This window comes from Sinocyclocheilus anshuiensis, unplaced genomic scaffold (genome assembly GCF_001515605.1).
Source record: "Sinocyclocheilus anshuiensis isolate Anshui unplaced genomic scaffold, SAMN03320099.WGS_v1.1 scaffold1477, whole genome shotgun sequence".
NCBI lineage: Eukaryota > Metazoa > Chordata > Actinopteri > Cypriniformes > Cyprinidae > Sinocyclocheilus > Sinocyclocheilus anshuiensis.
The window spans coordinates 79,645-96,621 of NW_015547710.1; the positions used below are offsets into that span (position 1 = coordinate 79,645).

The 16,977-nt window shown below is 38.9% G+C and overlaps 1 protein-coding gene across 1 annotated transcript in view; it reads right to left on the bottom strand.

Annotated features, from left to right (window-relative positions):
- pik3r5 (phosphoinositide-3-kinase, regulatory subunit 5) overlaps window positions 1–16,977 on the bottom strand; it is a 23,620-nt gene that overhangs the window by 2,834 nt on the left and 3,809 nt on the right. Inside the window, exons 4-16 of the mRNA XM_016506824.1 lie at window positions 16,911–16,977; window positions 15,842–15,980; window positions 13,844–13,913; window positions 11,750–11,924; window positions 11,131–11,299; window positions 9,535–9,603; window positions 8,460–9,319; window positions 3,092–3,217; window positions 2,674–2,805; window positions 2,160–2,253; window positions 1,533–1,609; window positions 1,345–1,438; window positions 981–1,063 (exon numbers count right to left, since the gene is read on the bottom strand). Coding sequence (XP_016362310.1) covers window positions 981–1,063; window positions 1,345–1,438; window positions 1,533–1,609; window positions 2,160–2,253; window positions 2,674–2,805; window positions 3,092–3,217; window positions 8,460–9,319; window positions 9,535–9,603; window positions 11,131–11,299; window positions 11,750–11,924; window positions 13,844–13,913; window positions 15,842–15,980; window positions 16,911–16,977 — 2,155 coding nt within the window. The remainder of the gene's footprint in view (window positions 1–980; window positions 1,064–1,344; window positions 1,439–1,532; window positions 1,610–2,159; window positions 2,254–2,673; window positions 2,806–3,091; window positions 3,218–8,459; window positions 9,320–9,534; window positions 9,604–11,130; window positions 11,300–11,749; window positions 11,925–13,843; window positions 13,914–15,841; window positions 15,981–16,910) is intronic.

The window sequence follows — 16,977 nt, forward strand, 5'->3', positions numbered from 1 at the left end:
ACAAACAACAAGTGCTACTCTACACTGCTCAAAACTCGCGTTTGAATCGTCAGTGGCAAATTATTTAAATATGAAAACGTACTTACAGGCTGTGAGTCAGATGCGCCAGACTGTCCTTGCAAAGTTGGAACTGCCCAACTTTATAGAAACAGCCTTTGTGCCACAGACGCATTGTAGGCTACTGGTTCAGTAAACAGTCCTCGCCCTCCATAAAATGCACACATCTGAATATTTGGTTTGAACTGTTCTGGAACAGTGCTGTAAATACCACTTAACCACTGATTTCTAGTTGTGTCCTCTTTTGGGAGCCCAAACAAAGTAGTTTCGCTTTCACAACGAAACTCACAGCGACTCCCCAACATGGCAGCGGCGGCAACAGCAAGAATTAAAGTTACGCCTTCTTTTTTGCGTGGACATTTGGGCGGCGTTATGCAAATCTTCCCACATCGTGACGTAGACATGTGGGGGCGTGTTAGAACGAGCCGTTTTAGGTAGGAGTGGTTGACTCTTAACTGTTATAAAGAATATCTCTTTGGATTTGAGACTTTAGTCTTTGCAACTTTACAGATCTTCTTTATGCACCAAGAGCTTGTAACACTCCAAAGAGAAAGGACAAATTTAAATCGCATCATATGACCCCTTTAAACAAATTTGTAAACAACAGTATATTTTCTTTTCAAATGGCAACAAAACAAGATGAAGTACAGTCAGTGTGTGGTATAACTGAACCAAAGAGTAACCACCGACACTGTAAAAATGAAAGTACAACAGACACACATGAGCCATATCGTGTAAACCGGTACAGAAACAGGTAAATAAATACCAAAATGTTTGCTCTTGGTAAAAAATGTTGTTGTTTGCCGACTGCTACACACTGCTGCAAAAACCACATGAGAGTAACTGTAGGTGTTTGCGCTAAGTTAGTTTCGGGGCTGTTTAAACCACATCTCAGTTTTCTCCCATACTTCCTTCCTGCTCACCTGATTGTAGCCTTTCTTTGATTTAGAGTTTTGTCTCTTTAGCACTTCTGTCATTGTCAAATGAAGGCACTCCATTTTCGAATCTAAAGAAAAAGAAAAGTTTATAATATTTTGTAAATATCCCTTTGATCATTTTAGGCCTACACATTGAAATGGCTCTTTTGTGTTGAGAAGGCAGTAATATTTTTTGAGCCTGAGCAAATATGTTTATGACGTTAAGCCTGTTAGCCCAATGTTGAGTAAGTTGATCATAATTTCAATGCCATTGTGTTATTTATTTTTATGCAATTTATTACATTCAAATGTAAACAATTGACAGCCCTAATCAACATCTCATCATAGTTCTGTCACAGTTATCTTCTACCTAGTTCCTCAAGATTTCTGCAGGCTTTTAGCAGGTTTATAGAGGTGCAAGACTTCTCTGCCCTTGTCTTCTGACTTCTGCCACTGATATGTATCTGTATGTAAAGACAAAAAAGAGAGGGGACGAATGAGAATTGCATGCCTGCACCATTAAAAAATTCATCCAAACACTGGAATAGTTCGTCTTACTCGATTGTAAGTAACTTCAAGTGATAAAGGAACAGCCTCACGGTCTCCATCAATGCCAAATCTCTTACTTGCAGCACCTGAAAAATAAGAACAGATTTGATTTTTTTAGAAAAGTAGTGAGTGACCTTAGCTACTGCAAAATACAGAACAGGATCTGAAATGTTCCTTATTCATTTAAAAAAAAAATGTTATAAACATTTTTTGTTAGTCTGAATTTTATAGCTGCTTCTGTTCACCCAAAATAACTTCTGAGAAGTGAAAACCTGCTAGCACAAAAAAAAAAAAAACTTTCTGCAAACAACAGCAAGCTGCACAAGGATAACATGTGAAGAAAAATAGACATGCTAAAGGCTCTTTCGCACGACTTATTTCATGACTTATGTCAGCAAATCAATTATCACAGTACTTTGTCATGCGCTGCTTTGACCTCCATATAAAAAACGCTGCAGACAGCATCAGGGAAGGGTGATTTTTCAGGGTTTACAGAGAAACGGGACATGCACACAGTAAACAGTAAAAACATATATAAGAACATATTAAAAAAATAAAATGATCCTGGTGATTGCTTTGATAGTTTCACAGTGGAAAAAAAACTGATCTGACATGCTGGTGTTTGTTCACACTCACCCATGGCCTTGATGGCTCTTGTACCAGCTGTGTGTCCGAGCTCCAGAGAGTGAACAAACACTTCAGTCCGTCTCTCTCCTCCAGCTAGTGTCAACTACAACCAAGAGTAAGATTTAAACTTTTGTGAAACCACTGGATTACATTATGGCAGTATAAGATGCAAGACAAGTTACAAAACAGTGCAGAAAAGATGAATGAAATACTGTAGTGTCATTAGCTAACACCAAGCAACCTCTAAAAATGCATGTAGATTTCATAGAGCACTAAAATAACTTACATTATTATATTTGTAGGAATATAGCCTGTCTTAAACAATTTTTGTAGTTAAACTAGCAAATTTGAATGAAAACACAGAATCCATAGCACATTGAAGAAAGGTGCCCCGCATATTGCCTGACACACTGTAAGACATAATAGATTCATAACTCCAAAGTCTATGTAACTTTTAAGGTACAGTTTTAAAGTCTATGACCGAAACTGCTAGACTGAGGAAATAGCATGTTTTTTTATTCACCTCTGCTTGATAGAGCTGAATGAGGGCAGGGCGGGCGGCATGACGGCAGTAATAGAGCACCAGGTCAGCAAATATCGGTAAACGCTCCTCACCAGCACCCTCAGACAGGTCTGACTCAATCTTGGATGTTTGCTGTTATGGACAGAACATTTGGTGTGAATATAGTTTTCATCAGTAATTTGATAAGGAAATGTTTTTTTTTGCTGGCCATGGGGATAATCAAAACAATTCAAAACACACTTTCACACACTCAAGTTCCTCATATGAGTGGTTTTATGGGATGTGGTTTTTTTGTGTGCGTGCATGCAGTGTCAAAAGCATGCCATATAACAAAAGATTTACTGTTGTTCTTACTGATTTAGATATGCATGCACTCTCTGTTCATGTGAATGAGTCTGTGTGGATGTGAAAGAATCACCTGGCACAACACATTAACGGGAAGCTCCAGCAGGCTCCGAGTGTTCCGCTCATACCAGGGATCCAGCATTCCCAGAAGATTGGCTATGTCATTAGTGCTGTCCTCCGTCCCATTCATACTGAGATCCTGCTGACAAATTAATACCAATGTTTCTGTTTCAAAATCTTACATGAGAAAACAAAATCTGTGCTTTGACTTCAGTGTGTGCAAGTAATGCAGGACTTTTATTATTATTTGTTTATTTGGGACCTAACGTTAGCTCAGACCAGGAGCGAAAATCCACATGCATATGGCTACTGAAATCTTAGATCATTTTAATTTAAAGTTTTTTTGTTTGTTTGTTTGGTCTAGTTGTTTCCCAGCCTAGTAAAGTTAGTATTTAGCTTGTGACCAGCTGTGAAAAAATGCCCAAAACTCCACTAGAACCACCAAAAGAGACCAATCCATCCAGCTTAGCCAGGCGGGATACATAGATTAACCATCAGAGATGTAGGTTGAAATCCAATTAAACAATGCGGCCAGTACACACTAATGGTTTTGGGAGTGATAAACACATTTAAATGTGGGAGTGAATTGTGATTCTAAGTGTGTACGGGATACAGGAACCACATGTGAAACTGTAATGATTGACGTAGTGATAACTACAGAAATGGTTTGCGGCTACAAGCAAGTAAGATGAATGGCAGTTGAAGCAGTTTGTTGTTAGCTACGTTTGACCAAAATTAATATTAGGGAATTTAGTACTCGCATTAAATAAAGGGCACGTGAGAGCCACTATCGTGGAGAAAGACACACCTGTGACAAAATTTAAAGGGGTCATATGATGCGATTTCAAGTTTTCCTTTGTCTTTGGACTTTTCCAAGCTGTTTGTTCATATATAAGATCCGTAAAGTTGCAAAGACTAAAGTCTCAAACCTAAATTAATATATATTCTTTATAAAAGTTAAGATTTATCCATGCCTTCCTAAAACGCCTTGTTTAAACACACCCCCCACCAATCTACGTCACTGTGTTGGATGATTTGCATAACACAGGCCAAATGTTTACGCAAAGAAAGAAGGCATAACTTTTATTCTCACTTTAGTATTGTTGCCACCACCGCCATGTCATGGAGACGCTGTGTGTTAGGGGCATAACATTTCCGTCACATGCTTGAGGAATCACAACAACCAATCACAACACACTGGATAGCTGGCCAATTAGAGCACACCTCGCTTTTCAAAACGATGAGCTTTGTAAAAATTAAAGCATTTCAGAACAGCAGGGCAGAGAGGAGCAACAATAATGTAATGTGGAAAATAATGTGTTTTTGAACATTAAACCGTGGAAACACATTGCATTACACCAAATGCACAAAATAATGTTATTTTAAGCATTGTCATATGATCCCTTTAAGAATGAGTCAAGACACATACTTCTCTCCCTGTGAATTGCTTGGAGAAGAGGAACACACATCTCTGATGCATGCTTCATTAAAAATTAGCTGTTCAGTCCAGTTTGGTACAAACTTTTCACATTTAAACTTTTCACATATTCAGTTGTCACTATGTGATTTTTTCGTAAATGAATTTGGTCGTTGCTGTCATTTCAGTACAATTGTACAGAATGGGAATTGGCCCTTTATAGAAGTGGAGCAGCCTGTTTGCACAAACGGATCAGATTTTTGTAGACAGTGATTCAGTCCTAAACCTCAGATTTGAAAAATAAATGATGAACAAAACTTAAAGCCCAAAGTATACTCCAGTTTTGATGTGAAAACTAAGCACGTGTACAGCCGAAGGCATAATCTAAATATACCCCATTTTCACGCGCAAACACAGGAAGGCAACACGTGCATGCTAGTAAGTGTCATCTTTGTCCAAAGTCTGTGCTATTTCTCTACAACAGTTACGAATGAGAAAAAATTATTTTTAAACTAGAAGTTGTCTAGAAAATGTCTTTTAAATTAGAGTTGCGGATATAGCTTAACCACTTCACATAATTTACACAATTATTGGTGTTGCCACCTGGTGGACTAACTACTCAATGCAAAAAAAAAAAAGTGTACAGATTATGTGCAGTTAGAAAAATGTAGCTATGTGTATATTTTGCTGGTGACGACATGTACATCACACGCACTATACACATACCTTAGCATACACTCAAAAACCGAAGTATACTTTAGGCTCAAGGGACATGATTTCACTCACAGTGCTAGAGACGGCTGGTTTCAGTGGACTCACTGACAGCTGCAGAGAAGAACCAGAGTTCCTCATGGAGAAGTTGGCTGGAGTTTTATCTCTCCTCACAGGCACAAAGAAAAACTTCATCCTGAAAGCTTTGGTCAGGTGTGGACAGTCTCTTTCTCTTTTTCTCAGGCTGCCATAAGCACGGGCGAGTCTCCCTGCCACATGATCTGCCCCAAACACCACCACTCTGAGCATTGTGGCCCCTGGTGGCCCTTCCACATCATCGGTACTCAGAATGGGTCTTCTCCTATAGCAAACATATTGCAGCTGTGAGAGGGGGGGAGCTGGGAACCCTAACTCAGAGCTCCGCAGTTGCACATGCTGTGGCAGAGAATTGGATCTCTTAGAGCGGACAGCTATCACTAATTCTTTAGCTTCAGGGCTACCCAGGCTTTTAGCTCGACACAGAGAGTGGCTGCGAGGTTTGAAGAGTCGTGAGAGGCGCTTGGAAAGTCGTGCGCCAGTTTTGGACTTAGGCACAGATGCTATGCTCAGACAGTCCTCTTCTGCATCCTCACAGAAGTCACTGTCAGTGCCTGAAGCTTGAGATGAGGATGAGAGTGTGGAGAGTGGAGAGCATTCAGAGGAAGCGACTGAGAGAGTTGAGAACATGGAGTCTTTGGAGGCCGTGGAAAGGGAGGAGACAGTAGAGAAGGTTGAGGCCCTATAGTCAGTGCAACCGTTTGATACAAAACCTTCCTCCAAGTCCTCATATTCATCATCTTCCACATCCACATTGTCAACATCCTCCTCCTCCATGCCCTCAGATGTTTGAGATAAGGTAAATTCAGACTCCATGTCTAGAAGGTCGTTTAGAACATCTAGCAAAAAACAAGATGGAAAATCGTGACTCAGAGGGTTATTATTAGCTGGGGTATTAACTTTCAACTCATGAAACCCCCTAATGACATTTTAAACTAAATCAAAGTGACTGGAAATCAATCTTTGAATGTTTATAATTCCAAAACAGCCAAACAAATGTTTGAATAAGCCCATGGCAGAAAAAAATGGGACTGGCTTGGATTCAGTGTCCTACCAAAATTATCCTTGTCCCAATGGAAGGTGTAGCACTTGGCTGCTGGAAGGCCAAGCGTCTGAAGAACCCCTAGTGACACAAACACAACAAAGTCTTTCTCATTAATCACTAGCCCACTCCAAACCCAACACACCACTGTTTCCCAAGCGGAAAAATCATGCCATCAGCTTTATTGCTTCATGTTGGCCATCCATCTTGGTTAAGTTTCTAGGAGTTTGTGCCAGGTAATATGTACTACTGCTGCCCAGACAAATAGTGTAGTATGTCACCAAGCAACAACCATGAAACCCTATAGGATGTAGACCACCAATTCAGATGGCCAAAAGTATGTGGACACCCAAATATTTCAAAGTCACTGGCTTCAATAGGGAGTTTGCTGCTATAATAGCTTTCACTCTTCTGGGAAACGTGGCTTGGGGATTTGATCCCATTCAATCAACAGAATATAAGTGAGGTCAGGTGATGGGTGATGGAGCCTGGTTTATACCTGAGGTTCCAATTCATCTCAAAGGTGGTCAATGGACTTGGGCATTGTGCAGGCCAGGCAAATTCTTCCCCATCAGACTCAGTAAATTGTTTCAGTATGGACCTTGCTTTGTGAACAGGCCCAATTCTACTAAAATGTTTGTTGAAATTTCGGCTGCATTAGTCACATGCTTTAAATAATAGTTGTCCACATACTTCAGCAATATAGTCTATAATACTGCACATGCCATGTGCCTATGTAGTAACTTATTCTTTTTCATATTATTGATTGATTGTGAACAGTAACTGATGGAATGGTAGTAATTAATTTTACTATAACAATGACATTGATTGACAATAACCTTAATAATACAGTTTAGAATAGTGGTTCACAACCTTTTTGTCTCCAAGATGCCCTGTTTGTCCAAGACAACATTTGAAGGCCCTATCTAATCTGATTTGTACCTCTGGTACTCCTGTTGTAACAAAAATAAAGTCAAAAATGTAATGTCAGTTTAATCTTGTACAGCCATTTTTTAAGCATTTGATTTTAGATTATGATAATTGGAGCCACAAAGAATTTTGCTAATGCCCCTTAGTGAGCCCTATCCCTTGGTTGAGAATAGGGCTGCACGATAAATCGCATGCGATATTTAACGCACATCTTGTCAGAAAGCCGGTTCTGTAATCAGCGGTAAATCTCCATCACCTGCGGGCTTTCACATTGAGCAGCATTAACTACACAGAGCCGTTGTTCACTGACGAGCTGCGCAAAACCACGTTCATATTCGCGTGATTTTTTGCGCAGCTCGTCAGTGAACAACGGCTCTGTGTAGTTAATGCTAGAATGAGTCAAGACACATACTTCTCTCCCTGTGAATTGCTTGGAGAAGAGGAACACACATCTCTGATGCATGCTTCATTAAAAATTAGCTGTTCAGTCCAGTTTGGTACAAACTTTTCACATTTAAACTTTTCACATATTCAGTTGTCACTATGTGATTTTTTCGTAAATGAATTTGGTCGTTGCTGTCATTTCAGTACAATTGTACAGAATGGGAATTGGCCCTTTATAGAAGTGGAGCAGCCTGTTTGCACAAACGGATCAGATTTTTGTAGACAGTGATTCAGTCCTAAACCTCAGATTTGAAAAATAAATGATGAACAAAACTTAAAGCCCAAAGTATACTCCAGTTTTGATGTGAAAACTAAGCACGTGTACAGCCGAAGGCATAATCTAAATATACCCCATTTTCACGCGCAAACACAGGAAGGCAACACGTGCATGCTAGTAAGTGTCATCTTTGTCCAAAGTCTGTGCTATTTCTCTACAACAGTTACGAATGAGAAAAAATTATTTTTAAACTAGAAGTTGTCTAGAAAATGTCTTTTAAATTAGAGTTGCGGATATAGCTTAACCACTTCACATAATTTACACAATTATTGGTGTTGCCACCTGGTGGACTAACTACTCAATGCAAAAAAAAAAAGTGTACAGATTATGTGCAGTTAGAAAAATGTAGCTATGTGTATATTTTGCTGGTGACGACATGTACATCACACGCACTATACACATACCTTAGCATACACTCAAAAACCGAAGTATACTTTAGGCTCAAGGGACATGATTTCACTCACAGTGCTAGAGACGGCTGGTTTCAGTGGACTCACTGACAGCTGCAGAGAAGAACCAGAGTTCCTCATGGAGAAGTTGGCTGGAGTTTTATCTCTCCTCACAGGCACAAAGAAAAACTTCATCCTGAAAGCTTTGGTCAGGTGTGGACAGTCTCTTTCTCTTTTTCTCAGGCTGCCATAAGCACGGGCGAGTCTCCCTGCCACATGATCTGCCCCAAACACCACCACTCTGAGCATTGTGGCCCCTGGTGGCCCTTCCATATCGTCAGTACTCAGAATGGGTCTTCTCCTATAGCAAACATATTGCAGCTGTGAGAGGGGGGGAGCTGGGAACCCTAACTCAGAGCTCCGCAGTTGCACATGCTGTGGCAGAGAATTGGATCTCTTAGAGCGGACAGCTATCACTAATTCTTTAGCTTCAGGGCTACCCAGGCTTTTAGCTCGACACAGAGAGTGGCTGCGAGGTTTGAAGAGTCGTGAGAGGCGCTTGGAAAGTCGTGCGCCAGTTTTGGACTTAGGCACAGATGCTATGCTCAGACAGTCCTCTTCTGCATCCTCACAGAAGTCACTGTCAGTGCCTGAAGCTTGAGATGAGGATGAGAGTGTGGAGAGTGGAGAGCATTCAGAGGAAGCGACTGAGAGAGTTGAGAACATGGAGTCTTTGGAGGCCGTGGAAAGGGAGGAGACAGTAGAGAAGGTTGAGGCCCTATAGTCAGTGCAACCGTTTGATACAAAACCTTCCTCCAAGTCCTCATATTCATCATCTTCCACATCCACATTGTCAACATCCTCCTCCTCCATGCCCTCAGATGTTTGAGATAAGGTAAATTCAGACTCCATGTCTAGAAGGTCGTTTAGAACATCTAGCAAAAAACAAGATGGAAAATCGTGACTCAGAGGGTTATTATTAGCTGGGGTATTAACTTTCAACTCATGAAACCCCCTAATGACATTTTAAACTAAATCAAAGTGACTGGAAATCAATCTTTGAATGTTTATAATTCCAAAACAGCCAAACAAATGTTTGAATAAGCCCATGGCAGAAAAAAATGGGACTGGCTTGGATTCAGTGTCCTACCAAAATTATCCTTGTCCCAATGGAAGGTGTAGCACTTGGCTGCTGGAAGGCCAAGCGTCTGAAGAACCCCTAGTGACACAAACACAACAAAGTCTTTCTCATTAATCACTAGCCCACTCCAAACCCAACACACCACTGTTTCCCAAGCGGAAAAATCATGCCATCAGCTTTATTGCTTCATGTTGGCCATCCATCTTGGTTAAGTTTCTAGGAGTTTGTGCCAGGTAATATGTACTACTGCTGCCCAGACAAATAGTGTAGTATGTCACCAAGCAACAACCATGAAACCCTATAGGATGTAGACCACCAATTCAGATGGCCAAAAGTATGTGGACACCCAAATATTTCAAAGTCACTGGCTTCAATAGGGAGTTTGCTGCTATAATAGCTTTCACTCTTCTGGGAAACGTGGCTTGGGGATTTGATCCCATTCAATCAACAGAATATAAGTGAGGTCAGGTGATGGGTGATGGAGCCTGGTTTATACCTGAGGTTCCAATTCATCTCAAAGGTGGTCAATGGACTTGGGCATTGTGCAGGCCAGGCAAATTCTTCCCCATCAGACTCAGTAAATTGTTTCAGTATGGACCTTGCTTTGTGAACAGGCCCAATTCTACTAAAATGTTTGTTGAAATTTCGGCTGCATTAGTCACATGCTTTAAATAATAGTTGTCCACATACTTCAGCAATATAGTCTATAATACTGCACATGCCATGTGCCTATGTAGTAACTTATTCTTTTTCATATTATTGATTGATTGTGAACAGTAACTGATGGAATGGTAGTAATTAATTTTACTATAACAATGACATTGATTGACAATAACCTTAATAATACAGTTTAGAATAGTGGTTCACAACCTTTTTGTCTCCAAGATGCCCTGTTTGTCCAAGACAACATTTGAAGGCCCTATCTAATCTGATTTGTACCTCTGGTACTCCTGTTGTAACAAAAATAAAGTCAAAAATGTAATGTCAGTTTAATCTTGTACAGCCATTTTTTAAGCATTTGATTTTAGATTATGATAATTGGAGCCACAAAGAATTTTGCTAATGCCCCTTAGTGAGCCCTATCCCTTGGTTGAGAATAGGGCTGCACGATAAATCGCATGCGATATTTAACGCGCATCTTGTCAGTAAAGCCGGTTCTGTAATCATCGGTAAATTTCCATCACCTGCAGGCTTTCACATTGAGTAGCATTAACTACACAGAGCCGTTGTTCACTGACGAGCTGCGCAAAACCACGTTCATATTCGCGTGATTTTTTGCGCAGCTCGTCAGTGAACAACGGCTCTGTGTAGTTAATGCTACTCAATGTGAAAGCCTGCAGGTGATGGAAATTTACCGATGATTACAGAACCGGCTTTACTGACAAGATGCGCGTTAAATATCGCATGCGATTTATCGTGCAGCCCTAGTTGAGAACCACTGATTTAGAAAGTGAAATGGAATTTTTTTAAAATATAAATTTTTCATAATACCATTTTTTTTTAATTGGTATTAGGTTGGACACAAGTCTGGTAACAATTCAAAGCATATTTCGCTGCCTTTTTAGGGTTTGTGAGGTGGGCTATAAGTAGAAACTGAGACTATACCATTTGAAGTCTTGCCATTGGAGGCTGGTATGGCAAGTTTTTCTCGCAGTGCCTCCAGACCACCCCTCACATGTTCTCGAGCTTTAGCTATATCCGTCATGGCTGCTGCAGACTCTAGAAGGTCACTCACTGAGGACAGGATCTGTGCCAACTCATCATCACTCAGGCACTAAAAAGGAACCAACTTAGTCATGTACTGTAACCTCTTCGGTTGTTGCAAGTCACTCAGAGTCAGAATTCAATGAATGCTTAGCTGTGTTTCAAATGAAGTCAACCTTGATTTTAACTTCCAAGTAATCTCACAAAATTATAATTAATTTTACCATTTGCAAGCAAAACTATTATAAGAAGCTCTCTTCATTACACCCAGTCAATCCATCTATTTCTTCCCCATTAGACACCCACCAAACCACATATGAGTAATTTTGATCACACATTTAGTTATCACCCCCTCTCCCCAATCAGATCACATGCTTCCTGACACCCACAAAGTGATATGCCCACACATTCACACATACTCAGTCACAGTCTGACGCACCTACACTCTGCATCAACTTAAGTTTGGAGCACATTAAAACAGGAAACATTATCTCATGTGCCATGGAACAGTGTGGTGTACCTGTAGAGCACCGCTGATGGTCTGTAGTGGGTATTTAGTTCCAAGCACTGCCTGGTAGCTGTGTTTAATGAGTGTAATGCTGCTCTCTCTCTGCGAGACCTCTGCTCCACTGAGCTGCTCTGCCAAAGACAGGAACTCAGCAGGCACCTCAGCCGGGTTCATCAACAACACCGTACTGCAACAGAGAAAACATCAGAAAATGTCACTGTAGTGTAGCAGAAACAGATGAAACACATCGATTTTGTCCACAGAAGAAGTTTGCATTTGTTATTTTATAGTGTATGCGATTTATTCGTATATTCGATTTATTCAATATATTCTATATTATGGGGCAGATGTTTATCCTGGACAGATTGTAGGGAGGGCTGTGCTAAATTGAAATGGCCAGCCATGATAAAAAAAAAAATAGTACTGTGGTAATACCATGGTATTATTTACACCAGGGTTTCAAACTCCAGTCCTGTAGGGCCAGTGTCATGTAGACTTTAGTACCATCTGTTATTTGCAAGTTATTTTGCAAGATCTCTGATTTACACTACCATTTAAAAAAATGCTCACCAAAAAGACAGTAAAAATGGCAATGTTGTGAGATATTATTAGAATTTAAAATAACCATTTTATATTTTAATATATGTGACCCTGGACCACAAAACCAGTCATAAGTCGCACGGGTAGCAATAGTAGCAATATTTGTAGCAATATTCAAAAATACATTGTATGGGTCAAAATTATTGATTTTTCTTTTATGCCAAAAATCATTAGGATATTAAGTAGAGATCATGTTCCATGAAGATATTTTGTAAATTTCCTACCATAAATAACTTAAAGTGTTAGTTCACCCAAAAATGAAAATTGTCATTAATTACTCACCCTCGTGTTGTTCCAAACCCGTAAGACCTTTGTTCATCTTCGGAACACAATTTAAGATATTTTTGATGAAATCTGAGGGCTCTCTGACCCTCCCATAGACAGCAAGGGAACTACCACATTTCAAGGTCCAGAAAAGTACCAAGATGACCGACAAAGTAGTCCGTGTGACATCAGTGGTTCAACTGTAAAGTTACGAAGCTACGAGAATACTTTTTTTGCGCAAAGAAAACAAAAATAACGACTTTATTCCACATTTTCGTCTCTACTGCGTCACTTTGGACGCGCGTTCACGACAGTACCATGACGCGAGCATGTGGCGGTGCCGGCGCTGACCCAGATCCGGCATGACCTTGAACGTGGTAGTTACCTTGCTGTCTATGGGAGGGTCAGAGAGCCCTCATATTTCATCAAAAATATCTTAAATTGGGTTTCGAAGATGAACGAAGGTCTTACGGGTTTCGAACAACACGAGGGTGAGTAATTAATGACAGAATTTTCATTTTTGGGTGAACTAACCCTTTAATTTTTGATTAGTAATATGCATTGCTAAGAACTTCATTTGGACAACTTTAAAGGTGATTTTCTCAAATAAAATTTGTTTTTTTGCACCCTCAGATTCCAGATTTTCAAATAGTTGTATCTCAGCCAAATATTGTCCTACCCTAACAAACCATAGATCAATGGAAAGCTTATTTATTCAGCTTGTATACATTTATTCAGCATGTATAAATCTCAATTTCAAAACATTGACCCTTATGACTGGTTTTGTGGTCCAGGGTCACATATTTTCAAATATATTATTAAATATATTTATACTTATATTATTAAAATTTCATTCCTGTGATGGCAAAGCTGAATTTAGAATTACTCCAGTTTTCAGCGTCACACGGTTCTTCAGAAATCATTCTATTATTGGTGCTCAAGAAACATTTCTTATTATTTCGTATTAATTTTTTATATTAATTACTTTTGACTTATTGGGTAAAATTAACAAAAAAATCCTTATAATCAAACATTAAAATTTGTTAATTAAACACTGGGCTAAATATTGTATTATTATTATATGTCATATAAAATTTCACACAGAAGTAATCTTATAATAAGACAAATTCTGAATATCCAAGAATTGACACAGGAAGCGAGAGGTGAAGACTGCAACCACAAAGGGCTGAGCAATAACTGACACAACAGGATTTCCTCCTGCTTCTGTGGAAACACACTCACATGATCTTAGAACGCTGACTGGAGGTGGCAAGGCCTTGTTCCTCTCTTACCAGCCTGTAGTATGAAATCCCTGATACAAGCAAATGCACACAAGAACATTATTTCATCAGATTTCAACATTATGTAACAAAAAATCTTAGTGAATGCACTGACGTTAGAGTGTAAGTTAAGTAATCTTTAAGTTACTACTAGTGCTCTTAAAACTGATAAACAAGTGTAGCACTTATTTTGAAAAACAGCTGAAATGCTTCCTGAAACCACTGAAAAATAGTATGTCACTGCACTTTTCTTTTTAATAGTATGAATTAGTAGATTGGGACTAAAGGCCTTTCCACACTGAGCGCGAAAAAGCGAAACGAATAACGGACGCGATGACGCGCTGGAATGCTTCCACATAGACCGCGAACATTCGCACACCGAAAATGCGAATGTTTTTTTTCGAACCAGTCCGACGAATCTTTTCAGTTTCGCAAAGCAAAAACACGGGCTGTCCAATAAGATTTGAGCTAGGATCACGTGACCGGAGCAGCTGCTGTTGCACAAAAGCAGTGTTGCCAGACGTACGATAATTATCGTATTTGTACCATAATTTTGACCTCTGTACGATGTATGATCAATAATACCATAATGTACGATAATTTCAGAATTTTGTGACACCAAATGATAGTTGTTGTAATCACAGGGCTTCTATACTCCTTGATCTAGCTGTGTGGGTCCTACTGTACGTGCACCTTCATGATTGTGAGGAGACTTGAACGTGTTACGCATGTCTTTCATCTCATCTCACATCTTCTCGACCAATCATCGTGGAGAATGACTCTCTCTCACGAGCACAAGTTAACGTTCCTGCCGCACTTAGGTCAGTTTTTTTTTTTTTCAAAGCTGAGGTCGATAGTTTAGCAATAAAGTATTGAAAATGAGTGCTGAAAAGGATAAATAGCTGTAACACCTAGATAAATAGCTGTATTCTGAACGTTTGACTCGTGTACGATCATTTTCTTCCAAATTCGATAATTTTGAACTTCTGGTACGATACTTGGACATTTCCAATCTGGCAACACTGCACAAAAGGCAACAGTGGTTGTGCTGTTTCGAAAACCAGTGTAGACAAACACAGAAGAAGAGCATCCCGGATAAGAGCCAATAAGAGAAGAGTGGATGCTGAGTTCTTGTTATCGTTGGTATTTGAGAACAGATTTATTCTCACATGTTCTTTATACAGAATTCTCTTAATTGCCCACTGAATTATGTGATCTGTAGTGCACCGTCCGTTTTTTTTCCATGTGCGCGAATGTTATGAGTCAGAGCGCGTTCACTCTTTTTCTACACATGAAATATAAAAGCAAATAGACATATGATTATGACGACATATTTTCTGTATGTGTTTTGTATGCAGTTCATGGTATTTTTATAGCAATAAAGGATGTTTATGACAAATATTAGCAGTGTAGCGTTATTAAACATACAAAGAGTTCATGTGTCTGCATTTTAATCAAAATGAACTATAGATCACAACTGGAAGTTATTACAAGTAATGGTTTAAAGCAAATACATTAATAATTACATACATTTTCACATGTAGCTTGATGCTAATTGTACTTTTATGTTGATGCTTTTATGTTTAGCTTGATGCTAATTATATTTTAGGATGTAGCCTATTCTTGTAAGCAATATAGATAGTTTGTTTCTGGTGTAGAACCTTGTTTATCTTAATTTAATGCTGTATATTGAGCGGCAGATGATGTTAAATCCATTTACGAGATACATATCTGATGAAAAATGCATTGTTGGTCGGCGCCACCTAGCGTGCAGGCGTGAATTAGCAGAAGGCGAACAATCGTTTCGCGTTTGGTGTGAAAGCACCGTTTGTCGGCGATTCGCATCGCGTTCAGTGTGGAAAGGCCTTTAGGTTAACAAACTGGTCTTTAATAAGGTGTTAAGCTGCATGATGGTGACTGATAAAAGTTTATCTTGTGTTTATTGATGTCAATGTGCTACCTGGAGCTCTAAGCTCTTGATGTAAAGTGGAGAGCAGGTTACGACACACACTACAGTAGGGTTCAGGCCATGCTAGGTAGCCATGAAACACTTCACAAGCTTCTGTCAGTATCTCTCCATCAGATGGACAAAGAGGCATCTACAAAGAGAAAACAGGCACAAGCAATTTCTTTAATATCAGCTTCTAGATAAATGAGAAGGCTAAAACTGAGAGGCTTAAAGCTATTTTTGTGGGGTCAAAAAGTCTACTAGTAAAAATGCTTTTAATTTTTCTAACTTAATACTAAATTATGCTTTACAAATTTAAATGCATATCTGAAAATGTACATGAATTTCTGAACTTCATAATATAATTACTGTAAAACAAAGCTTAAGTGTAAATATTTCTCCTTCATTTTATGTAAGGTTTCTTTGTTTTACATTTTTCAAAACCCTAAAGCTTTGTTTATTTCCAGGCTTCAATAAATAACTAAAATTAAGATGAAAACTTCACACATTTAAATATCACAATTTAATTTTAATCAGATATTATATATACAAGCAGTGAAATTGATGAAAGATTTAGACAAATTACTTAAGGTTTTAATAAGGTAATAAGGCTCAGGAACTTCCATTCTTTCAATGAGGCTTTTTCTTTCATTATAATATCAGGATAGTTGTATCACCATTATATTTTTGCCAGAAATAGAAAAAAAGAAAACATTTATAAAAACAATAAAACATCGTGTATTTGAGCTACTGTATATATGAATTGCTTTTTATACATTTTTTAATCAATTGTTAGATGGAGACAACAAATAAGTTGTGTCACTCACTGATATTTGCATGAATTATTTGTGTGAATTAACACTGAGAAGCATTTAATATTTGCTAATAGGTGCACTCAAATGGCAAATCCTGTTTCCCTGTCTTCAACATTAACTCTGAATCCTAACAAGAAAAATTACAAAAAACACACAAATAAATTCCAGAAGTAAAATTAGATAAATAATTCTTAGTTTCTGATTATCAAGGCTTTGGTAAATTTGTTCTTGAATAACATGTTATTCACATAACCATGACACATTACCTGCAGGAGTGTGGACTCAAACATGAGAGCCAAGGGGGCCACAAGCTCATAATGACACTCCTGCTGA